The sequence below is a fragment of the Salvelinus namaycush genome, chromosome 34 (genome assembly GCF_016432855.1).
Source record: "Salvelinus namaycush isolate Seneca chromosome 34, SaNama_1.0, whole genome shotgun sequence".
Lineage (NCBI taxonomy): Eukaryota > Metazoa > Chordata > Actinopteri > Salmoniformes > Salmonidae > Salvelinus > Salvelinus namaycush.
The window spans coordinates 24807740-24834887 of record NC_052340.1 but is presented as its reverse complement, the minus strand read 5'-3'; the positions used below and the strand labels follow the sequence as shown (position 1 = coordinate 24834887).

The window sequence follows — 27148 nt, the reverse complement described above, 5'->3', positions numbered from 1 at the left end:
GTAGGATCCCACTTTGCATTTACTGGGATCAAATGGTAGGCTATCCACAAAATTATACAATAATTCAGAAAGGACCTGCATGGGACAGTACTACAGGACATTATGGACAGTAGCATGCATGACAGGTGCTGTTCTATGTTTTGAATTTATTTAATGACAAATCAGTAATTCTAGAGCTGAGACCCTGTGATAGACACGATATTGAAACATATCAACATATTCATGCAGAGGGTGCATTCAAAATCAGCTGCCTGTCTGAAGCGTGATTAATCCGGAACTGATGTAAAAGGGCGAATGACGTGACAAAAATTGGAACTAATTGTAAAATAAGAGTCAATAAGTGTTTGGCCAATGATACACATTAAAGTGTGTTTTAGACCGTTCCATGTCGAAAGCAAAGATGAAATCACAGATGGAACGATCATGTTGGGATGTCCTTCCCAAGATATCCCCAGCTGCTTCCGGATTGAGAACATTCTGACAAAGATGGTGGCAAATGAAGATGTTTTACTCAGGCCGTTTAACTCTGAAAATGTTTCACAATTCCGGTTTACTTAAGGGGTGGTTCTCAATGCGACAGCAGCTTGGTCTTGTCGGCTTAGTTCATTAACCGTATAAACAAAACACTTGGAGTGGGATATCTCGCTTCCTCTTCCATCTCTGATTCTGAGTCGTTTCCGCCGCCATTGCAGGTTTGGACTGAGATCAGTGCTAAAGCCACTGCCATCCATTCAGGCAGTGGAGAAAACGCACAAACATCCGGCGGCTACACTTGACATACGATTTTGGAATCACGACTAAGAAAATATACAAAATAACACATTGATTGGACGTAAATATTCACTGTCTGACTACGATATACGAATCGTGAGTGAGGAGGTCGTAGCTAGCACAGTGCTAACCTAGCCAGCTATTGTAGCTGCTTAGCTAGAATTTCAGGACACCGTAGAAGCAAAGGAAAACCCGCAATGGCACAAATACTACCTATCCGCTTCCAGGAGCACCTGCAGGTATGAAAACAATATAGTTAAATACTAATCGTGACCAGGTAGTGTAGCTATCGCGCTACACACCTCCAGATTTTTCTCGACTGCTTGATGATTTTCGCTAACTAGCTAGCTAAGATAACTGTAGCTAGCAGTCCAACACCTGCAGCGAAATGAATGACCTCTCCTCCCCCGTTGCCATGTTATGTTAACTAGCTAGCGAAACGACTACCACAGTGTGTCAGCTAGCCAGTTAACTTTCTAGGGTTGCCATCAAACGTAACGTTAACAAACTGCTTTCGTATGACCGCTACTATTTGTATTGGCCTGCTAACTCAAACATATTTAATAGCTAGCTACTTAACTAGAACGATGATATTTCTGCGTGACAGTCTATTCAATAACAGCCAGATGCATTTAGCTATGTCTGCTAGTCTGACACTGATCTTAGATTACCTTGGACCTTCATTCAAGTAAGGCAGGTGTTGAGTAATCTAAATTGGCTTAATCAACAGACAGTAGTTCTATGCTGGTCAAAACAGCATAGCTAGCTAGTTAGTACTAGTATTATTTATTTGGATGTAGCTAGCTATAGGGCTATAGCATGATAAAAGGGTAATGCGTTTGAGTCTTTACAAATGGCTAACTACATCACGAATCATCATCAACATAACGTCTTAATCAATGAGCCTGTGCATGGGCCTTGAGGCCAGTTAGCCCACTGAACTAAAGCTAAGGCATTAGTTCCAGGACAGGAGCCAACATGTTCAGGTCTCAGACAAGATTACTCACTCATCATGCAAGCAGTGTTCACAGAACCACCTCTGCAACACAGTCACCCTAGCAATAGTTTTTTCAATAAATCATTCAAAAAAATGTAATTCCATTTCCTTTAGCTCCAGAACCTGGGGATCAACCCAGCTAACATTGGATTCAGCACCCTGACTATGGAGTCTGATAAGTTCATCTGTATAAGAGAGAAGGTGGGCGAGCAGGCACAGGTGGTCATCATTGATATGGCCGACCCCAACACTCCCATCCGTAGACCCATCTCTGCAGATAGCGCCATCATGAACCCTGCTAGCAAAGTTATTGCACTCAAAGGTAAGTACTTCCACTTACCCCAACCCCCTGAACTGTTTCCTTTGACTCAACTATTATGTACAGAGGCTGTGTTTTTAACAATTGAATTCACCCAAACTAAGTGGTTAACTACAACTTTGACTGCTGTAGACCATACTTTCCCTGTGTGTTGCTGTCCTAATGTTTGTCAGCAAGTTATTGATCTAGACCTGTCACATTCTGCTTTGTGTGTTAATGACCATATACAGGCCTGGAGTAAAACTGCTTGTAATTTGCAATTTATAGTCAAATTTGAAATTATTTAACTCCTTTGTACACTGATAAAATTGTCATACAATCATGAATGCTTGTCTATTTTGCTTGTTTTTGCTCTTTTCGTTTCTTAATGCTTTCTTATATGTTTGCAGACGGTGAGTTGGATTTTATATATCATGAGTTGTGGAAGTTGTAATCATGTTTGCACTGTGTTGGAATATCTGTCCAGTACTGTGTATGTTCTGTTTACATAGGAAGGAGTGTTAGAAAGTAGAATGGAAGCACAAGGGGGATGATTTAAAGAGCGGGAGGATATAGGATAAATGACAAACAGAATATGGAAATACAAGTAAGTTCATCAAGACCTCTAGGGTAGAGGAAAAAAATCCCTGAAGTAAAAACGTCTGCGTATTAGAGGTCGACCGATTATGATTTTTCAATGCTGATACCGATACCGATTATTCGAGGACAAAAAAAGCCGATACCGATGAATCGGCCAGGGTTTTTTTTTTTTTTTTTTTTTTTTATATAAACATTTTTAAATATATATATATCATACACACACACATTTTTGTAATAATGACAATTGCAACAATACTGAATGAACAATGAACACTTTTATTTTAACTTAATATAATACATAAATACACACACACGCACACAGCTCTGAAGTGACAATGATACTGAAGAGTCTGCTTAGGAGACAAATACTCTCAACTGTTTGAATAAAAATAGAGTTTAAGTTACCTGTGATGAATGTTGAAAACAAAAACTTTAATTTCTATATGCAGGAAATCCTATTTTAATAATGGGCATGGTAAGAATTGACAACCAAAGTGCGAGTCATAATTCCCATGACACCTTCTAGCAAAATCTGAAAAGCGGTTCCTTCATTTATTCCATAGGATATTTTTAGATTCACTTAAAATAAGGTCTGTGTTAAGTGTAGGCTTACATCACCGTGCCAATTTTATAACTGTGTAGATATCCATAGGACAAGGTAACTGATCAATATTGGCTAAATATAAGCGAAGATTAAAACATTTGTAGAGTGGATTTATGAAAATATGTTGACAAACGTTACCTTATCCTAGTGAGATTTACACGGGTATCAAAACGTCGAGGCGGTTTAAGCCTGCACGAAACACAGACCTTATTTGAAGTAGATCAAGACATTCTCTATGGAAGACATGAACGGTAAAATAACGAAGGAACCCCTTTCAAATTCAGCCGCAAGTTATTACAGGAATTATAACGCATCGACTATTTCTCTCTAAACCATATACCTTTGACTAATCCGGAAACTATCACCTCGAAAACAAAACGTTTATTCCGTTCCGTATTTTATCTAACGGGTGGCATCCATGAGTCTAAATATTCCTGTTACATCGCACAACCTTCAATGTTGTCATAATTACGTAAAATTCTGGCAAATTAGTTCGCAAAGAGCCAGGCGGCCCAAACTGTTGCATATACCCTGACTCTGCGTGCAATGAACGCAAGAGAAATGACACAATTTCACCTGGTTAATATTGCCTGCTAACCTGGATTTCTTTTAGCTAAATATGCAGGTTTAAAAATATATACTTGTGTATTGATTTTAAGAAAGGCATTGATGTTTATGGTTAAGTACACATTGGAGCAATGACAGTCATTGATTGATTGTTTTTTATAAGATAAGTTTAATTCTAGCTAGCAACTTACCTTAGCTTACTGCATTCGCTAACAGGCAGGCTCCTCGTGGAGTGCAATGTAAGCAGGTGTTAGAGCATTGGACTAGTTAACTGTAAGGTTGCAAGATTGGATCCCCCGAGTTGACAAGGTTAAAAATCTGAGGCAGAACGTTCCTAGGCCGTCATTGAAAATAAGAATGTGTTCTTAACTGACTTGCCTAGTTAAATAAAGGTGTTTAAAAAAATAAAAAAATAAAAATCGGCACACAAAAATACAGATTTCCGATTGTTATGAAAACTTGAAATCGGCCCCGATTAATCGGCCATTCCGATTTAATCGGTCGACCTCTACTGCGTATGCCATGTACCAATGTGCACCTTTTTATATCAACAAGTCCCCGTTATGGCACATTGCATACTACTGTCTCAATGGCCTAGAGATCAAGGCTTGCACTGGCTGAGACGGTGAAATATTCCTCTGAAGCAAGATCCTTGGGATAACTTTTGATAATTTGTTATTCGTGCACCTATTATGACTATATCCAGTTTGAGAGCTGGTCTTGGCCTATAGGCCGAAGTAGTCATGGTTTGCATGATTTTGTCAGTGCGTCCTTGACTGCAGTGTAAGAGAGAGACTTGTATTCAGAGACCAAATGTATTGCAGATTCTGCATATTAGACTACAGGAAAAGCTGATATGCAATATTTATTTCAATGCTGGACTATGGTAGCCAAATTCATTTGTATTTTTGTGTTGATTGATTAATGTTGATTTGACACCCCACCCCTGTATATTGGTCTTTATGTAGCCTATAATTTATTATATTTTAATTGTTTACTTGTCAGGCAAGATAAGTGATCAAATGTGTCATATCTCTGCATTAGATGGGCTAGCCTTTTGTTTTTATATATTTTTTAAGCTCTGTGATTTTGTAGTCCAGGTGTTTAAGATTACACAACAGGACACGTAGGCCTATAGGCAGACGTACAGTACCAGTCAAAAGTTTGGACACAGCTACTCATTCAAGGGTTTTCATTTATTTTTCTATTTTCTACATTGTAGAATTATAGTGAAGACATCAAAACTATGAAATGACACACATGGAATCATGTAGTAACCAAAAAAGTGTTCTACAAATCCAAATATATTTGAGATTCTTCAAAGTAGCCACCCTTTGCCTTGATGACAGCTTTGCACAAACTTTTGACTGGTACTGTAGGCTGTGCTTTTCGATGGTAAAATGTGAAAACTATAGCAGGTTCATCATAGGCTACAGCCACAAGAAATGAATGACTAGGAAACTCTTTTGTTGTTCCAATAATAAGCCAGTGATTGGAAAGCCTGAAATTAAATTGGTGGCAGTCGGTGCATCCCAAGACACTTCTCGTACCTCATCACATCTGTTTGTGCTTTGTGGTCTTGCGTTAATCTGCATTCAGACCCAACCAAAACTCCTTCATTCATCTCAGGATTAATAGTGGGTTAGGAATCCTGTAGAGCTGCTTGAACTCCAGATTCACACCCCTGAAGTTGACTTATAACTAAGCAGATACGTTAGGACTTGAGTAGAAGGGCCTTATACAGCCTTTGGCTTTTGTTGTTAACGCCTGAAATCAAAATTTATTTAAAAAATTTGTTGATACCCCATAATGACAAAGTGAAAACATGTTTTTAGAAATGCTTGCAAATTGATTGAAAATAAAATACTGAAATCTAATTTACATAAGTATTCACACCCCTTTGCTGTGACATTCGAAATTGAGCTCGGGTGCATCCAACTTATTTTGATCATCCTTGATGTCACTACAACTTGATTGGAGTCCACTTTTGGCAAATTCAATTGTTTTGACATGATTTAGAAAGAAACACACCTGTCTATGTAAGGTCCCACAGTTGTCAGAGCAGAACCTATATCATGAAGTCTGAGAGAATTGTGATGAGGAATATATCTGGGGAAAAGTATAAAACAATTTCTAGAATGTTTCCAAGAGCACAGTGGTCTCCGTCATTGGGAAATGGAAAAAAATATGGAACTACCCAGACTCTGCCTAGAGCTGGCTGTCAGACCAAACTGAGCAACCGGGAAAGAAGGACCTTGGTCAGGGAGGTGACCAAGAACCCAATGACCACTCTGACAGAACTACAGAGTTCCTTGGCTGAGATGGAAGAACCTGCCAGAAGGACAAGAGTCTCTACAGCACTTCACCAATGTGGGCTTTAAGGGAGTGTGACTGGACGGAAGCCACTCCTGAGAAAAACGCACATGACCTCACGCCTGGAGTTTGCAAAAAGGCACGTGAAAGACAGAGCATAAGGCAAAAGATTCTGTGGTCTAATGAGATACTCTGGCCTGAATGCAGAGCGCTATGTCTGGAGAAAACCAGGCACAGCTCATCACCTGTCTAACACCATCCCTACCCGAAGCATGGTGGTGGCAGCATCATGCTATGGGGATGACTGGTAAAGAGGGAACAATGAATAGAGCAAAATACAGGCAAGTCCTTGATGAGAACCTGCTTCAGAGTACAAACGACTTTGACTGGTGACAGGATTTATGTTCCAACAGGACAATGACCCCAAGCATACAACCAAAGCAACGCTGGAATGGCTTCAGAACAAGAATGTAAAAGGCCTTGAGTGGCCCAGCCAAAGCCCAGACTTGAATCCCATTAAAACTCTGTGGAAAGACTTGACTTCACTGCTGATCCCCATCTAACTTAACAGCTTGACAAAATCTGCAAGGAAGAATGGGAGAAAATCCCCAAATCCAGTTGTCCAAAGCTGATAGACATACCCAAGACTACTCAAAGCTGTAATTGCTGCCAAATGTACTTCTACAAAGTATTGACTCAGGAGTGTGAATGCTTATGTAAAAGAGAAATTTCTGTATTTCATTTTCAGTAAATTTGCAACATTTTAAAAACCCATGTTTTCACTTGGTTATTATGTGGTGTTGTGCATAGATGGTTGATAAATCTATTTAACCCATTTTGAATTATTCAGGTTGTAATACAACAAAATGTTGGAATAAGTCATGGGGTATGAACTTTCTGAAGGCACTTGTTTGTAAGTTGTCAATTCACCCAGTCCCTAGAGGTTGTTGCTTATTAGCCTCATCTGGATTGGTCAATGTCTTCTGCCTTTTTGTATTGAATGTTTTCATAACTGAATGCAGATCTGACCATATTATTGGTTGTCCGCTGTGGTCTTGCTTTCTACATTGCAAGTGCTGTTTTGTATGGTCATTTAGGGGTGCTCGCACCGAACCACGACTACCAATATTTCTAAATCAAGTAGAATTTGCTATTACAGTATTTTAATTTCCCCTATAGTCTAATGTGTGTGTGTGGGGATTAGTAGTTGACATTAGTTTGTGGTGATAATGTTTATTTATTTTATTTAACTAGGCAAGTGCTATATCATCATACCTTTTTCTGTATGAATTTTCAGCTGCAAAAACCCTCCAGATTTTCAACATTGAGATGAAGAGCAAGATGAAGGCTCACACCATGACTGATGATGTCACTTTCTGGAAGTGGATCTCCCTCAACACTGTAGCACTTGTCACAGACAATGCCGTCTACCATTGGAGCATGGAGGGAGACTCCCAGCCAGTCAAAGTCTTTGACCGACACTCCAGCCTTGCAGGCTGTCAAATCATCAACTACCGCACCGACGCCAAACAGAAATGGCTGCTTCTCATTGGGATTTCAGCACAGGTACTGAAATAGAAGGAATTAGATTGTATTTCTGGTTGACACTAGCTGTAATCTACTGTAAAGTGACTTGCATTTGTTTTTAAATAATCAGTTGGTCATAGAAGTTAATCCGTGTGAGTGTCCACACTACTGTACAGCAATACACTGACCTGATAGAGGCTAATCTCTTGCTTTTTAGCTGTATTGAAGCTTGAACAGCGTCATGAAATGTTCTGCCCTGAAGGCTTATTTACCACTGGAAAAGACTGCTGTAACACAAGTGTGTTTTCCCTCATTTTAGCAAAACCGTGTGGTGGGAGCCATGCAGCTGTACTCTGTGGACAGGAAGGTGTCCCAGCCCATTGAGGGCCACGCCGCAGGCTTTGCCCAGTTCAAAATGGAGGGCAACACAGAGGAATCCACACTGTTCTGCTTCGCTGTCCGAGGGCAAGCTGGAGGAAAGGTAGGACTCTCCGCTCAGCATGGACATGGAGTAGTCAGCAAGTGCTGTAATTTAATGGGGGGGAGAAGAACGGGAGATGTTGTTTTTCTTCTGAATATGTTTTTGCTTTTCTAGTTACACATAATTGAAGTGGGGACCCCACCAACAGGCAATCAGCCATTTCCAAAGAAGGCAGTGGACGTGTTCTTCCCTCCTGAGGCCCAAAATGACTTCCCTGTAGCCATGCAGGTACTGGAACCACTTCACAGTAGACCGACAAGCACTCATACCTATTCCATACAGACATGCAGGGCCTCAGCATTAATACCCGCTATGATACAGCTACTGAAGCCTTGTGTCCCTGCTCTCTGTCCTCTAGATCAGCTCTAAGCAGGATGTTGTCTTTCTCATCACCAAATATGGCTACATCCACCTGTATGACCTGGAGACTGGCACCTGTATTTACATGAACAGGATCAGCGGGGAGACCATCTTTGTTACAGCCCCACATGAACCAACCGCTGGCATCATTGGAGTCAACAGGAAAGGACAGGTAAGTCTCCACTGGGTAGCCGGGAGTGAAGGGGAGTGTGTTAGTCCTTTTATCAGGAGTAACCAAATACCAGTGAGCTGATCAATGAGTTTCCTGTCCAAAACACACCGAGCCATTAAATATTCAGGAGGATGGAAAGCTGATCCATGTCTGTAGAGCCCACTGCTCCAGCTCTCCTCAGAAATCACAAATACTATACCTGTGTGATGGTTTGAGAGTCCCATTTATTAAACAGTGTGTGTTAGAAATTGTGTGGCAGTGTGCTTTTGTCTCTTAAGAGTATGATTGACGTGTGTGTGTCACTTGGTGACCTTGGCTGAGGGAAGCCTTGTATATAGCTGCTCAAACGGCGCCTCCAGCTCCAGCAGTGAGCACCATGTGAAACACAGTTGGAGGTCCCGTCAGGCGTCCTAATCTCCTTATAAAGCTCCTGGCTCGCTAACCCTCCAAGCCTGCTGCTCCTTTCCATCTTTATGTATCAAACACATACAGTGGGGAGAACAAGTATTTGATACACTGACGATTTTGCAGGTTTTCCTACTTACAAAGCATGTAGAGGTCTGTAATTTTTATCATAGGTACACTTCAACTGTGAGAGACGGAAAAGTCCAGAAAATCACATTGTATGATTTTTAAGTAATTAATTTGCATTTTATTGCATGACATAAGTATTTGATACATCAGAAAAGCAGAACTTAATATTTGGTACAGAAACCTTTGTTTGTAGTTACAGAGATCATACGTTTCCTGTAGTTCTTGACCAGGTTTGCACACACTGCAGCAGGGATTTTGGCCCACTCCTCCATACAGACCTTCTCCAGATCCTTCAGGTTTCGGGGCTGTCGCTGGGCAATACGGACTTTCAGCTCCCTCCAAAGATTTTCTATTGGGTTCAGGTCTGGAGACTGGCTAGGCCACTCCAGGACCTTGAGATGCTTCTTACGGAGCCACTCCTTAGTTGCCCTGGCCGTGTGTTTCGGGTCGTTGTCATGCTGGAAGACCCAGCCACGACCCATCTTCAATGCTCTTACTGAGGGAAGGAGGTTGTTGGCCAAGATCTCGCGATACATGGCCCCATCCATCCTCCCCTCAATACAGTGCAGTCGTCCTGTCCCCTTTGCAGAAAAGCATCCCCAAAGAATGATGTTTCCACCTCCATGCTTCACGGTTGGGATGGTGTTCTTGGGGTTGTACTCATCCTTCTTCTTCCTCCAAACACGGCGAGTGGAGTTTAGACCAAAAAGCTCTATTTTTGTCTCATCAGACCACATGACCTTCTCCCATTCCTCCTCTGGATCATCCAGATGGTCATTGGCAAACTTCAGACGGGCCTGGACATGCGCTGGCTTGAGCAGGGGGACCTTGCGTGCGCTGCAGGATTTTAATCCATGATGGCGTAGTGTGTTACTAGTGGTTTTCTTTGAGACTGTGCTCCCAGCTCTCTTCAGGTCATTGACCAGGTCCTGCCGTGTAGTTCTGGGCTGATCCCTCACCTTCCTCATGATCATTGATGCCCCACGAGGTGAGATCTTGCATGGAGCCCCAGACCGAGCGTGATTGACCGTCATCTTGAACTTCTTCCATTTTCTAATAATTGCGCCAACAGTTGTTGCCTTCTCACCAAGCTGCTTGCCTATTGTCCTGTAGCCCATCCCAGCCTTGTGCAGGTCTACAATTGTATCCCTGATGTCCTTACACAGCTCTCTGGTCTTGGCCATTGTGGAGAGGTTGGAGTCTGTTTGATTGAGTGTGTGAACAGGTGTCTTTTATACAGGTAACGAGTTCAAACAGGTGCAGTTAATACAGGTAATGAGTGGAGAACAGGAGGGCTTCTTAAAGAAAAACTAACAGGTCTGTGAGAGCCGGAATTCTTACTGGTTGGTAGGTGATCAAATACTTATGTCATGCAATAAAATGCAAATTAATTACTTAAAAATCATACATTGTGATTTTCTGGATTTTTGTTTTAGATTCAGTCTCTCACAGTTGAAGTGTACCTATGATAAAAAATTACAGACCTCTACATGCTTTGTAAGTAGGAAACACTGCCGATTTTGCAGGTTATCAAATACTTGTTCTCCCCACTGTACATACACACACACACTGCTCCATGGGGATGGCCATCTGTGTACTTCATGAATCTACCAAGCCTAATTCACAAATACCATTCTCTATTCCAGCAGTAAATCTTTTTTACAGTCAATTCAATTTGGAATAAATATGAGATTAACAAAGGAATGATATACCAATTTTGTTACAATTGTCTCCACATATAAACTAATGTAATAGTACACATATTTTCATGTCTGTGTAGGAGTGGACTTTAACCTTGTCTGTGTGTTATGTGTTTGACCAGGTGTTGTCAGTGTGTGTGGAGGAGGAGAACATCATCCCCTACATCACCAACGTGCTCCAGAACCCAGACCTGGCCCTGCGTATGGCCGTGCGCAACAACCTGGCCGGGGCCGAGGAGCTGTTCGCCCGCAAGTTCAACACCCTGTTCGCTGCAGGGAACTATTCTGAGGCTGCCAAGGTGGCCGCCAATGCTCCCAAGGTACTGCCAATGCACCAAAACGACCGAACAATGACATAATCCCTATCTGTGGGATGATATTTTGTCTGCAAAACACATTTCCGTCTTGTGGATGTTTTTTCTTCTTCTACTCGTTCTGTCTTTTATCATAATCACACTTTTTAAAATGTCATCTTGCATTTTTCGCACTTTTCCTCCTCCCCAGGGTATCCTGCGTACCCCAGACACCATCCGTAAATTCCAGAGTGTGCCAGCCCAGCCGGGCCAGACTTCTCCCCTGCTGCAGTACTTTGGCATCCTGCTGGACCAGGGCCAGCTCAACAAGTTTGAGTCCCTGGAGCTGTGCAGGCCCGTCTTACAGCAGGGACGCAAGCAGCTGCTGGAGAAATGGCTGAAAGAGGACAAGGCAAGGAAACCATAGTTATCATAATAAACTGATACTATAGCTATGTTCACTGTTACGTTCGGATGTTCAACATTGAGCTTTACAGTTTTATGTTCCAATAATGTGTTGCTCAACATATAGCACTGGTCTGTTCAAATATCCCTTTAACTATTGGGCTGGCTATGACTCGGTTAGAAACAGTGTTGGTTAGGAATTCACAGCTTGTTGTGAGTTGTCTCAATGAATGAACATTGCATGTATTCTTCTAAAGCTGGAGTGTTCAGAGGAGCTGGGGGACCTGGTGAAGTCAGTGGACCCCACTCTGGCCCTCAGCGTCTATCTCAGGGCCAACGTGCCCAACAAGGTCATCCAGTGCTTCGCTGAGACCGGACAGTTCCAGAAAATTGTCCTTTACGCCAAAAAGGTTAGTGGTGTTATTTCTATTTTTATCTACTAGACCTGTCCAATATAACATTTGACTTGACACAAAATGGAGTTCTGTAATATGGTCAAATTAGATTGTGTTCAATTTTGAACTATACAATATGTTTTCCGTATTTCCACTCTTAGGTGGGTTACACCCCAGACTGGATGTTCCTGCTGAGGAACGTGATGAGAATCAGTCCAGAACAAGGCCTACAGTTCTCCCAGATGCTGGTGCAGGACGAGGAGCCGCTGGCTGACATCACACAGGTCAGAGGCCAAAGGGCCAAACGTCTTCACCACCTCAAGAATTCATTTATCGTCCTATTTCCCTTTTCTGTGAGGTGGCTGTATCAAATGATGGCTGTATACAGTAACATGAATGATGTGTGGTAGCTGATGTATTGTGTCGGTCTGTCTCCCTGTTCAGATCGTTGACGTGTTTATGGAGTATAACCTGATCCAGCAGTGTACCTCCTTCCTCCTGGACGCCCTGAAAAACAACAGGCCTGCTGAGGGGCCTCTGCAGACACGCCTGCTGGAGATGAACCTGGTCCACGCCCCACAGGTACACATGCATATCACACCCACAGCAATTTTATGTTTTTTGTTCCACTGACTCGAGGACTCTATTTTAAATGAATGCTGTTTTTTTCCCACTTCAGGTGGCTGATGCCATCCTGGGCAACCAGATGTTCACCCACTACGACCGTGCCCACGTTGCCCAGCTGTGTGAGAAGGCTGGCCTGCTGCAGAGGGCTCTGGAGCATTACACCGACCTGTACGACATCAAACGGGCTGTGGTGCACACACACCTGCTCAACCCTGAGGTATAGGAGACTATCTAACACACAATCACACACTGCATGGAATAGAATGTCCTTGACCAGAATGTTCATAGTCTTGGAGAGCGGTGTGTGTGTGTGCTTGTTGTTTTTTGCTCTTAAGAAATTTGACCTTGACTAATGTGTGCATCTTCTGTCTGTGCACTGACTCTGTATATATATTGACTCTGTCCTACAGTGGCTGGTGAACTTTTTTGGCTCCCTATCAGTGGAGGACTCTCTGGAGTGTCTTCGGGCCATGCTGTCGGCCAACATCCGTCAAAACCTGCAAATATGTGTCCAGGTGGCCTCTAAGTACCACGAGCAGCTCTCCACCAACTCCCTCACCGAGCTCTTTGAGTCCTTCAAGAGCTTCGAAGGTAAGCAGACCATACACCTGACGCAAACCACCTAGTCTTATCCTCACCTGCATGGAACATGGTCATGAGTGTCTCAACAACCACAGTTGTTCTTCCTTTCGCTCTATCTGTATAGGGACTAAGTTCTGTCTCTGTTCATTCCAGGTCTGTTCTACTTCCTGGGTTCCATCGTTAACTTCAGCCAGGACCCAGAGGTCCACTTCAAGTACATCCAGGCCGCCTGTAAGACGGGACAGATCAAAGAGGTGGAGAGGATCTGCAGAGAGAGCAACTGCTACGACCCCGAACGAGTCAAGAACTTCCTCAAGGTAAGGGAGAAAAGGAGGCATACTGCAACATGACATCACAGCTCAGCATACTTCAGTCTTTATTTGGTTAATTACCCTGAAAGCCAGGTCTGGATGTTAGTTTGATTCTGTGAGCTGATATGAATCTTGCCTCTCTTCACAGGAAGCTAAGCTGACTGATCAGCTACCCCTGATCATTGTGTGTGACCGCTTCGACTTTGTCCACGACCTGGTCCTCTACTTGTACCGCAACACCCTGCAGAAATACATCGAGATCTATGTGCAGAAGGTATACAACCTCCTATTAACCTGTGTAGGACTTTACAGCTTCTTTATTCACACTGAATTAAAGGGTCACTGCCGCTGTATGATTTATAAATGTTCTGTAACTAAAATATAAATGTGTGTGTGTGTCAGGTGAACCCCAGCCGTCTGCCGGTGGTGATTGGAGGGCTGCTGGATGTGGACTGTGCTGAGGATGTGATTAAGAGTCTGATCCTGGTGGTGAAAGGACAGTTCTCCACTGATGAACTGGTGGCTGAAGTGGAGAAGAGGAACCGGTAAGGAGTGTGGGGACAGGGAGAAAGATTTCTCAGCCCAGACTGGCTTTATATTAAAGGGGCCTGTCTTGCGAGGGCTTGTTTTTGTCACCAACTGCAGCTGTAGTGCATTTAATTGTGACATTACTTCTGAAAGAGAAAGTAGTGATGAAAAAAGATGAAAGATGGTGCTGTTTGACTCAGTTAAAAGTGGAAATATGTCTAGTTTATGAGCGCCTGAAACTTGAAAATGTATCTCTGTGTTGTCTCCAGACTGAAGCTGCTCCTACCCTGGCTGGAGGCCCGTATCCATGATGGCTGTGAGGAGCCAGCTACCCACAATGCCCTGGCCAAGATCTACATCGACAGCAACAACAACCCAGAGCGCTTCCTGCGTGAGAACACCTTCTACGACAGCCGCGTAGTGGGCAAGTACTGTGAGAAGAGGGACCCCCACCTGGCCTGCGTGGCCTACGAGAGAGGACAGTGTGACCAGGAGCTCATTAATGTGAGTGGGGAAATAAGAAATACATTTTAACTTGACTAGTACATTGAAATGGTAATTTAGCAGTGTTTGCATATGTTTTGCCTCATACTGATCATCTTACATTTCCTGTAAAGGTGTGCAATGAGAACTCTCTGTTCAAGAGTCTGTCTCGCTACCTGGTTCGCCGTAAAGACCCTGAGCTGTGGGCCAGCGTGCTGCTGGAGAGTAACCCATTCAGAAGACCCCTCATCGACCAGGTATGGACCTGTTCCTGCATGTTAGAAATGCAAACATCGGGGCTCCCGAGTGGCGCAGTGGTCTAAGGCACTGCATCGCAGTGCCACTAGAGATTCTGGGTTAGTCTGAGTCCAGGCTCTGTCGCAGCCGGCTGCGACTGGGAGATCCATGGGGCGGTGCACAATTTGGCCCAGCGTCGTACGGGTTAGGGGAGGGTTTGGGCTGGGATGTCCTTGTCCCATCGCACACTAGCGACTCCAGTGGCGGGCCGTGCGCAGTGCACGCTGACACAGTCGTCAGGTGTACAGTGTTTCCTCCTACACATTGGTTTGGTTGGGTTGTGTTTCGGAGGAAGCGCGACTCTCGACCTTCGCCTCTCCCGAGTCCGTACGGGGGTTGCAGCGATGAGACAAGACTGTAACTACCAATTGGATACCACGAAATTGGGGCGAGAAAGGGATAAACTTTTTTTTTTTTTAAATAAGAAACGCAAACATCATCCTCACTAAAACCATTGTCCCAACCTCTACTGCGATGCCCCACCCACACTTTCCTCATATTTCACATGATGGTTAAATTGTTATTTGTGACCCATTTTGGCTCCAAGTGGCTATATTTCCTCCATTCTGGAGTAATGAATGATGTTGATTATGTTTCTATCTTTTATCAGGTTGTTCAGACTGCCCTGTCTGAGACCCAGGACCCAGAGGAGGTGTCAGTCACAGTCAAGGCCTTCATGACTGCAGACCTCCCCAACGAACTCATTGAGCTGCTGGAGAAGATCGTTCTGGATAACTCGGTCTTCAGTGAACACAGGTACTAGGGCTACTGAAGCTCTACTATCTGTGCTCACTGGCAGACTGAGCTGTCCATTGTGTGTCTGCTCTTTCAATACCGGGAAGCTTTAGAATGTTAAACTTTTGTTGTTTTACTTTGTCAATGCTGAGCAGAATTCATCTGTGTTTTTATTCAGAAACCTTCAGAACCTGCTGATTCTAACAGCCATCAAGGCGGACCGTACCCGTGTGATGGAGTACATCAACCGCCTGGACAACTACGACGCCCCCGACATCGCTAACATCGCCATCAGCAACGAGCTCTTTGAGGAGGCATTTGCCATCTTCAGGAAGTTTGACGTCAACACCTCTGCCGTGCAGGTCAGTGGTCAAGTCTTTTGCTCTGGGAAATGGACCATTGACCAAACGGTTGCTGGTTCAATTCACATTGTGGACAATGCTACTGTTCTGCTTGAATTCTACAGATCAAGAGGTGAACTTGGCAAAAGTTATTTCTGTATGTTTTTAGGTTCTGATTGAGCACATTGGGAACCTGGACCGGGCCTATGAGTTTGCTGAGCGCTGCAATGAGCCTCCAGTGTGGAGCCAGCTGGCCAAAGCTCAGCTCCAGAAGGGTCTGGTGAAGGAGGCCATCGACTCCTACATCAAGGCTGACGACCCCTCTGCCTACATGGAGGTGGGCCAGGCTGCAGCCCAGAGCGGTAAGAGACAACATTGTTCCACGTAATGTCCAGCATGCGAGCAACCACATTTTTCAATGTAGGCTTACCATTTGAGGTGAAGGTATTCACATGCTGTATCTAAATGGGGGTAATGTAGTCTGGGTACCAGTCACTGGTTCCACTCCTTGTGTCATATGCCAAAGAGACTGGCCTTTCTCCGATCTCAACCTTCAATATGCAGCTGAATTTCTGGCGATGTTGCTCATTGGTTGAATGAAATCATTCATATTTCCCATGACAACATGTGGCGCCTCGAAACAAACATTTAGCTGTTAGCTAGGCAAGTTTTATTTTGAGGCATAAAATCAAAGCTAAGATGTCTTGTGGCTGGAATTGCAGTATGTATTTAGTTTGAGAATTTTGGTGTGAGCTAAACTTTTGACCAACTGGTTTAGTCTGGAGAAACAAAATGGTTGCCGAGCAACCAGACACCAACACAATCTGAGAGAAAAAAAAGGTGATAGTTTCAATATTTGCGTAAGGATAGCTGTGAGGGTTATCGAATCACGATCAAATCATGATTCAAATTATAGAATGTTCAGAATTGAAGAAAGACCAGTATCTGGCAAATGACAGAGTACAAGGAGTGGAATGTAATAGCTGAACAGAGATGGCAACCAGGCGAGGGGAAAAAGGCTTAGTGTTCCCCTACTATCCTCAGGTAACTGGGAGGACCTGGTGAAGTTCCTTCAGATGGCCCGTAAGAAGTCACGTGAGTCCTACGTGGAGACAGAGCTCATCTTCGCACTGGCCAAGACCAACCGCCTGGCTGAACTGGAGGAGTTCATCAATGGACCCAACAACGCCCACATACAACAGGTACTCTCCAAACACACACAGGTTTACCTGACACATCCCTCTCCATCACTGCTGACCAGTATCATACGTTTTCTTATTGTCTTTCTCTATGCCAGGTGGGTGACAGGTGTTATGATGAGAGGATGTATGATGCGGCCAAGCTGCTCTACAACAATGTGTCCAACTTCGGGCGGCTAGCGTCCACCCTGGTCCACCTGGGAGAGTACCAGGCCGCCGTGGACGGAGCCCGCAAGGCCAACAGCACCCGCACCTGGAAAGAGGTGTGCTTTGCCTGTGTGGATGGGAATGAGTTCCGCCTGGCCCAGATGTGTGGCCTGCACATTGTTGTCCATGCTGATGAACTGGAGGAGCTCATCAATTACTACCAGGTAAGGTACTACCATTTGGTTCAATTACTACCAATAGTCACTCTCATAGCAATTGCCTTATCCAGGCAAGAGTTTTTAACCCAATCATACCATAGCATGTGATTTAATGTGTTTTTAATGGTCCTGTGTTGATTGAAGATGCCATGGTTGTGTTTATCTCTAGGACCGTGCTTACTTTGAGGAGCTGATCACCATGCTGGAGGCAGCCCTGGGCCTGGAGCGGGCTCACATGGGCATGTTCACCGAGCTGGCCATCCTCTACTCCAAGTTCAAACCCCAGAAGATGAGGGAGCACCTGGAGCTCTTCTGGTCCAGAGTCAACATTCCAAAGGTAAGAGAGGGAGAGGAAGAACACTGCCACATAGATGTCTATATGCAAGGGGATTCAAATGATCTGCATAGTCTTCCTATTTTATTTGTTCATATGTTATTTGTGTGTGTGTGTGAGAGATTCAGTGACTATCTCAGTGTGCTGTTTTGAGGTGGGTGAAGATAATGTTAATGTGTGTCTGCAGGTCCTGAGGGCTGCAGAGCAGGCCCACCTGTGGGCGGAGCTGGTCTTCCTCTATGACAAGTATGAGGAGTTTGACAATGCCATCATCACCATGATGAGCCACCCCTCCGATGCCTGGAAGGAAGGACAGTTCAAAGACATCGTCACCAAGGTAACTGACTGACTGCAACAACACCCAATCTCAGCATTGACTGGATCTCATGTTTTAGATTTGCAAACATTTCATGTTTGTCACTCAAGGTTAAGATGTACTCCATGGTTATTGTATTAGACCAAGTATTTGTCACTGAATAGAAATCCACATCCTGCAGCTGAATGTATGATGCTTTGTCGTACCAGGTGGCCAATGTGGAGTTGTACTACAAGGCTATCCAGTTCTACCTGGAGTTCAAACCATTGTTACTGAACGACCTGCTCATAGTGTTATCACCACGACTCGACCACACACGCGCTGTCAACTTCTTCATGAAGGTACTGGGACGCTACTCTGTCCATACTTGATAGCTTTCAATCTATCTTGTATGTCAATATTTGGCATTCAGAACGACCTGCTTGACTGTCCACTGACTGAACTTTTCTCTGTCCACCTCCAGACCAAGCAGCTGTCACTGGTCAAGCCGTACCTGCGGTCAGTGCAGAACCACAACAACAAAGGTGTCAACGAAGCACTTAACAACCTCTTCATCACGGAGGAAGACTATGCGGTACTAAGATATTTTAACATACAGTGGAAAGAAAAAGTACAGTTGAAGTCAGAAGTTTACACACTTAGGTTGGAGTCATTTAAAACTCGTTTTTCAACCACTCCGCAAATTTCTTGTTGACAAACTATAGTGTTGACAAGTCAGTTAGGACATCTACTTTGTGCATGACACAAGTAATTTTTCCAACAATTGTTTACAGACAGATTATTTCACTTATAATTCACTGTATCACAATTCCAGTGGGTCAGAAGTTTACATACACTAAGTTGACTGTGCCCTTGAACAGCTTGGAAAATTCCAGATAATTATGTCATGGATTTAGAAGCTTCTGATAGGCTAATTGACATCATTTGAGTCAATTGGAGGTGTACTGTACCTGTGGATGTATTTCAAGGCCTACCTTCAAACATCATGGGAAAATCAGACCTCATAACAAAAATATAGACCTCCACAAGTCTGGTTCATTCTTGGGAGCAATTTCCAAACGCCTAAAGGTACCACGTTCATCTGTACAAACAATAGTACGCAAGTATAAACACCATGGGACCATGCAGCCATCATACCGCTCGGGAAGGAGACGCGTTCTGTCTCCTAGAGATCAACGTACTTTGGTGCAAAAAGTGCAAATCAATCCCAGAACAACAGCAAAGGACCCTGTGAATACTGGAGGAAACGGGTACAAAAGTATCTATAGCCACAGTAAAACGAGTCCTATATCGACATAACCTGACTGGCCGCTCAGCAAGGAAGAAGCCACTGCTCCAAAACTTCTATAAAAAAGCCAGACTATGGTTTGCAACTGCACATGGGGACGAAGATCGTACATTTTGGAGAAATGTCCTCTGGTCTGATGAAACAAAAATAGAACTGTTTGGCCTTAATGACCATCGTTATGTTTGGAGGAAAAGGGGGGATGCTTGCAAGCCAAAGAACACCATCCCAACCGTGAGGCACGGGGGTGGCAGCATCATGTTGTGGGGGTGCTTTGCTGCAGGAGAGACTGATGCACTTCAAAAAATAGATGGCATTGAGGATGGAAAATTATGTGGATATATTGAAGCAACATCTCAAGACATCAGTCATGAAGTTAAAGCTTGGTCGCAAATGGGTCTTCCAAATGGACAATGACCCCAAGCATACTTCCAAAGTTGGCAAAATGGCATAATGGCATAAGGAAAAAGTCAAAGTATTAGTGGCCATCACAAAGCCCTGACCTCAATCCTATAGAAAATGTGTGGGCAGAACTGAAAAAGCATGTGCGAGCAAGGAGACCTACAATCCTGACTGTTACACCAGCTCTGTCAGGAGGAATGGGCCAAAATTCACCCAACTTATTGTGGGAAGCTTGTGGAAGGCTACCCGAAATGTTTGGCCCAAGTTAAACAATTTAAAGGCAATTCTACCAAATACTAATTGAGTGTATGTAAACTTCTGACCCACTGGGAATGTGATAAGACTTTGTGAAATGTCAGAAGTCTTTCATTCTTAAAATAAAGTGGTGATCTAACTGACCAAAGATGGGGAATTTTTACTAGGATTAAATGTCAGGAATTGTGAAAACCAAATACATTTAAACTCAGTTTAAGGTGTATGGAAACTTCTGACTTTAACTGTATGTGAACCCTTTGGAATTACCTGGATTTCTGCATAAATTTGACATAAATTTTGATCTTCATCTAAGTCACAACAATAAACATAGTGTGCTCAAACTAGTAACACACATTCTTGTATTTTTCTTGTCTATATTGAATACATCATTTAAACATTCACAGTGTAGGTTGGGAAAAGTATGTGAACCCCAAGGCTAATGACTTCTCCAAAAGCTAATTGGAGTCAGGAGTCCGTTAAACTGGAGTCCAATCAATGAGATGAGATTGGAGACGTTGTTAGAATGCCTTGCCCTACAAAAAACCCACAACGTTTGAGTTTGCTATTCACAAGAAGCATTACCTGATGTGAACCATGCCTCGAACAAAAGAGATCTCAGAAGACCTAAGATTACGAATTGTTGACTTGCATAAAGCTGGAAAGGGTTACAAAAGTATCTCTAAAGGCCTCTGTTCATCAGTCGACGGTAAGACAAATTGTTGCTACTCTCCCTAGGAGTGGCTGTCCTGCAAAGATGACTGCAAGAGCACAGCGCAGAATGCTCAATGAGGTGAAGAAGAATCCTAGAGTGTCAGCTAAAGACTTACAGAAATTTCTGAATGATTCTAACATCTCTGACGAGTCTACAATACGTAAATCACTAAACAAGAATGATGTTCATGGGAGGACACCACGGAAGAAGCCACTGCTGTCCAAAAAAAACATTGCTACAACGTCTGAAGTTCGCAAAAGAGCAGCTGGCAAAATACTGGCAAAATATTCTGTGAACAGATTAAACTAAAGTTGTGTTGGTTGGAAGGAAGGAACACACACTATATGTGGAGAAAAAAAGGCACAGCACACCAACATCAAATCCTCATCCCAACTGTAAAGTATGGTGGAGGGAGCATCATGTTTTGGGGCTGCTTTGCTACCTCAGGGCCTGGACAGCTTGCTATCATCAACAGAAATGAATTCCCAAGTTTATCAAGACATTCTGCAGGAGAATGTTAGGCTATATGTCCGCCAAATGAAGCACAACAGAAGTTGGGTGACGCAACAGGACAACAACCCACGAGACAGAAGTAAATCAACAACCAGGATGGCTTGAACAGAAAACAATAGGCCATCTGGAGTGGCCCAGTCAGTCCTGACCTCAACCCGATTGAGATGCTGTGGCATGACCTCGAGAGCCGTTCACACCAGACATCCCAAGAATATTGTGGAACTGAAACAGTTTTGTAAAGAGGAATGGTCAAATTCCTCCTGACCGTTGTGCAGGTCTGATCGGCAACTACAGAAAATGTTTAGTTGAGGTTATTGCTGCCAAAGGAGGGTCAACCTGTTATTAAATCCAAGGGTTCACATACTTTTTCCAACCTGCACTGTGAATGTCTACACGGTGTGTTCGATAAAGACATGAGAAAATATACTCGTTTGTGTTATTAATATAAGCAGACTGTGTTTGTCTATTGTTGTGACCTTAGATGTAGATCAGATCAAATTGTGTGACCAATTTATGCAGAAATCCAGGTAATTCTAAAGGGTTCACATACTTTTTCTTCTCACTGTACGCTTTGTTATGCATACTGTGCAGAAAAGAAACTGAAAACACTGAAATTACCATTGTGAAAAGATTATTTTGTTGAAAAAGAATGTGCATCCATTATCTGTCATGCAAATGACTTTCTCTCTTGTTACTACTCTGTCCTGTCCAGGCCCTGCGTGCCTCCATCGATGCCTACGACAATTTTGACAACATCACCCTGGCCCAAGGCCTGGAGAAGCACGAGTTGATTGAGTTCAGGAGGATCGCTGCCTACCTCTTCAAAGGCAACAACCGCTGGAAGCAGAGCGTGGAACTCTGCAAGAAGGACAAACTCTACAAGGTCCAGCTTCTCCTCAACTTTATATCAACTAATATTTTGTCTACAGACCAGTGACCCTCAGTTCACACAGATACCCATGCTGCTGTTGTTTTTGTAAAATGTGTGGGTCATATCATTGCTTTTAGATATGTCACTCAGTCTGAATTATCTCCCCATGTGTCTCCCCTGTTTTGATGTGCATGTCTGTGGTGTTTTGATGTGTAGGACGCCATGCAGTATGCGTCTGAGTCAAAAGACGTGGAGCTGGCTGAGGAGTTGTTGGCCTGGTTCCTGGAGGAGGATAAGAAGGAGTGCTTTGCCGCCTGCCTCTTCACCTGCTACGACCTGCTGAGGCCTGACGTAGTGCTGGAGACGGCCTGGAGGCACAACATCATGGACTTCTCCATGCCCTACTTCATCCAGGTCATGAGGGAGTACCTCTCCAAGGTGGGTTAGGCTGGCCACGCCTCGGATGGCAGTTCACCCCATAGGGTATTTTATACATGACCTAACTCTTACCAGACTATCAGTGTCTCCAGTGAAAAGTAGGTACTGTTAACATGGTGATGCACTTACTTAGGCAATTTAAGTTCACCTTTTAGGAGATTTTAAACAACCACAACTTCAGCCGATCTCATCCTGTTCTGTTTATCTCGATCCTGATACCGGTAATCATGTTTCTTTTTGATTTTCATCTCTGCTACTTTTCCATACAAAAGTTAACGTCAGGAGATTCATACTGCTTAGTATTCTCTATGCCACATATATTTGTCATATGGCAAGAAATACCAGAACTATCAGTTATTGTGATGGAACAAAATGGTAGTATAGTCTACTGGGGGGGCTCTTGTACAAAATGATGCATGTTGTGTTATGCTTAATATAATGATATTTTCGAAACAAGTCTGCTGATATAAAATATATCTGTTTGATAAATATTGTAATTCTAACTTAAAAGTACCACATCAACAATTGTACTAGAGCTTGCATTTGTATCAAAAGTGGCTCATTTCCATCTCTCACTGTGATTTTTCTTCTGTTTTCTTTGTTGATTTGATGATTCCACATTTTTCTCTGTTGAGGGAGAGTTTCAGTGTTTTTTTCTCCTTAAGTTGCCTCTCTGAATTCCCTTTCAGGTTGATGCGATTAAGGAAAAGGTGAAAGTCCAGTCCATTTCCAGTCATTCTTTTTGACCCCCTGTAGTCTGTAGTTTGGAGGAGTGAAACTAGAGGAAACTGCATGAGTCTGTCCCCTCCCATGTCACTGCTGCTTCTGACTCCACACCTTGACTAGACAACCCACCCAGAGTCTTCTGGAGTGGTGCTCTCCCACCCTGCCTTTGGGGAGCTGCTGGGGTTTGGAATGGCTCTGTTAGCTATTGCTCTTTGTTCCAGGGTTGAATCAGTGACTGACCAATCAGGATTCAGGAACTCATTCACCCCAGCAACACCAAAACAGAGGGATGTTTAGTTCCATTCCTTTGAGGCTGTCCACATAAACCAGCAAACTCAGTCCAGGAGCAGGAAAGGATAACCTACTGTAGTCAGACAATCCTCTCCCTTAGACCTGTAGATACTAATGAAAAACGACCACTGTCTGTAATATCACTGAGCTGCTGTTGGCTTGAGTCTGTGAGAATCTGTACCACTTGCCATTTAGTGGTCAACCTTGGTAGGGTAATGAGGTTTGATTTGTACTGAAATGTATGTTAAAACAGCCCTGGGACCACATCTGAATTGTTCAATGTTGTCCTTATAGTGAAGTTATGTAGCCTCACATTTGGCTATGCACAGCTGTAGACTGCTGTAAAGTGGGAGTGTAGAACATACTCTGTATGGAAATTGATGAAGTTACCATTCTTTCAGAGTTCCTTCTTATATAACTGTTTACGGAATTAACTCGCAAAGTAAAAAATTTAACGTTTTAATGTTAAATATCCTGCTCCTGAGTGGCGCAGTGGTCTAAGGCACTGCATCTCTGTTCAAGAGGCGTCACTACAGTCCCTGGTTCAGATCCAGGCTGAATCACATCCGGCCGTGATTGGGAGCCCCAACGGGGCGGCGCACAATTGGCACAGCGTCGTCCGGGTTTGCCCGGGGTAGGCAGTCATTGTAAATAAATTGTTCTTACTTGCCTTGCCTAGTTAAATAAATGTTAAAGAAAATAAAAATTGGAACATGTATGTAGACGTTTTTTGTATGTTATTATAATTTTGTTCCTTTGATTTGTTATTAGTTGCATTGTAGTTTCTTTGCTATTCCAGAACTTAAGTGTGGTCTCCAATGACAAGTGGGGTACTGCGTGTGCTTAGGGTGTGGAACGCGTGTTACAAACTTGTAGTGTGTTCAGGGCAAGCATGCGTTTCCCCCTCCATAGCATTTGCAGCACTTTGGACAGGCTAGGAGACATCGTTGTTGGCTGTGCCTGCTTCGCGATGCCTTGACTGGCCGTACAAACCATCCCTTCATCCTCACACTCCCTCCACTGTGGCTCTCTGCCTCTCATGCACTCTTCTAAACAGAGAAATGAACCTAACTGCCGCTTCAGCATGTCTCTTTCCCCTTCAATGAACCTACAGCCTGTTTACCTGTATCTTAAAGCAACGTACTGACTGTTTTGCCAGAAGGCAAGTATGTAGAGAACTGAACCCTATGTTATGATCTGACAGGAAAGAAGTATACTCGTAGTTGACTTATGCTTTTCTAGAAGTGATATTGTGAATTTTCAGGATGCATATGTTGTGTGTTTCACTTACATTCAAGACGCTACTCGCTTTTTCTTGTGAATTGTCAGTCTTATCTTGTCTTACAATTCCTGCTCTGAGCTGCTTAACAACTAATCAAGAGGACTGACAGGATAAAGATTTGCCATATTTGCTGGTCGACAATTTAATATAAATATAATCTTACCATTTAGAGCTTTTTTATTATTGTGGTTTCCAGTTGATTCGTTGGATATGTTTGTTCTACTTCATGGTAGGGAAAGTTTTCTTGTTAGCATTTGTGGTAGTGCTTGTAATCCCTGGTAGTTCAGTTTCTGTGACGTTGGACCATATTAGAGCTGTTGAAATGGGTTTGGTTCTCCACATACAGTCCAAACACATGGAAATGGATTCATCTGGTGGCTGGATGGTGGGACCATTGTGTTTTGTTTAAGCCTAGCTGTGTGTGTCTAATCTGAAGTTAGACTCGTTTACAACCCTAATGCTGGTCAAGATTGGTAGCTAGTAACACCAGTAGCCACTAGTGACAATGCCTGACAAAAAAGAAAACTCCCAAACCCGTAGCATGGCCTGCCTCTTGCAGCCTGTTTTAATCTTGAATTTATTTGTCTCTGCCTGTCAGGAATGGTCCCATCGGCCAGCCAGTGAAATAACCCAGAGGTCAGTTATAAGGGCGTCTCATTAGAGCTCCCCTTGCTGGTTGTGTCTGGTTAACATGCTCACTTTTCTGCTTGCCTCAGGTCGACAAGCTTGACGCCTCCGAGTCCCTAAGGAAACAGGAGGAGCAGAACACCGAGTCCCAGCCCATTGTTTATGGTATGACGACCTCTACATAACCCTTCCCCTCTATTTGTTATATATTATAAACACAGGCCTATTATGCTTTGCTTTGTATTTTTAGCACCTAGGCAATGTTAACCCTTTAGAGTGTGTTTGTGTTAGCAGTTTTGGCATGATCTCATGCTAGTGTCCTCTGTTTGTGTTGCAGGCACGCCCCAGCTTATGCTCACTTCAGGCCCTGGTCAGGCTGTGCCCCCCCAGCCTGGCTACGGAGGTTACGGCTACCCAGCCGCACCCGCCGGTTACGGCCAGCCTCCCCAGCCTGGCTTTGGCTACGGCATGTGAATGCCCACCACCCCGACCCCTAAGTCATCTGTTTGTCTCTCCTTATGTTCCTCACCAGCCTACCATGCTCTTCTACTCACAAATCAAGCAAACCTGTGCTCATTCAATTTTTATTCTGTTCTCCCTTAACTGCAATGAATTACTTTTATTTGTATTGTTTTGAACAGAAATTGGACCACTTTTTTTTCTTGGTTTTCCACATTCCATATTTATGACTACTGAACACTTCCTTTAATGATTTTTTTTAACAGGTTTATGTTATGTATTTAAGTGGACCTTAGAAAGAAGCAGTTAGCCATTTTGAAGTAGTTGGAACATCTGATTTGCACTGTCGTGAGAAGAAACTAATAGAAACTCTTAATTTTGATGTACTGAACGTGTGAACAGTTTACATTGTCTATTGTCTGTATGTATAATGCATTTCATTATTGTATATTCTGAAAAAAGGTTACATAATATTTGAACATATATTGCCACTTCAATGACTATAGCTAGCAACACTAAGTAACAATAGTATATTCTGCACAGGCGTGTAGCTTTATGGAGTTTTAAATGCATAGACGTATGTATCTGAGTGTGTGTGTGATCTAATGATCTAAATAAGAATTTGAATCCCCCTTGGCCTATACTGGCTCTCCAGTCAAGTAGATGTTAGTCCTCCTTTGTTGACTCTGTGTGTTTTAATCTAGGTGACCTGTTTTGCTGTGTACAGTGCTTGTGTGTGAGACTGTGTCTGTGTATATGCAGGGGCGATCGAAGGCTGACTGCAGACCCGTACATGTGTATTTACTCACCACCCTCCTTGTGCTGAGGTCTGTGTATGCCAGGTGTTGTGGTGTTCTAGGTGACCATATGTTTGTGTGTACATAAGAAGGATCATTAAAAAAAGTGGCGATCCTACTCGTCGTCCTCCACAGCGCTGTCCCGTTTGGTTCGGACAGTGCGATTGGCTCTGAGAACAAATAGAGGAATTGGAGGACAGGCTCCTTTTGGTGTCCTAATGTCAACTTGTTTAGATCAGTAACACTCCTGTAGGTTATGTATTTCAATGGTTATTATGAAGAATTAGATCTCAGTACTACAGCATACAGTGATTTGTTGAGAATGGTCGGAAATAAAAGCCTGTATTTACCTTGA

At 43.4% G+C, this 27148-nt stretch overlaps 1 protein-coding gene across 1 annotated transcript; it reads left to right on the top strand.

Annotated features, from left to right (window-relative positions):
- Positions 1–669: 669 nt before the first annotated feature.
- On the top strand, positions 670–27148 carry LOC120028327 (clathrin heavy chain 1-like). Its single transcript, XM_038973539.1, has 31 exons — positions 670–1010; positions 1883–2090; positions 7448–7716; positions 7997–8158; positions 8273–8386; positions 8517–8690; positions 11047–11244; positions 11429–11629; positions 11880–12032; positions 12179–12301; positions 12462–12599; positions 12697–12861; positions 13055–13235; positions 13380–13543; positions 13686–13811; positions 13940–14082; positions 14335–14569; positions 14683–14805; positions 15456–15601; positions 15759–15942; positions 16091–16283; positions 16966–17123; positions 17219–17491; positions 17655–17822; positions 18007–18156; positions 18345–18476; positions 18599–18709; positions 22015–22185; positions 22390–22611; positions 25627–25702; positions 25875–27148. Exons 1-31 carry the CDS (start codon positions 969–971, stop codon positions 26009–26011), a joined length of 5040 nt encoding a protein of 1679 aa, XP_038829467.1. The 5' UTR covers positions 670–968; the 3' UTR covers positions 26012–27148.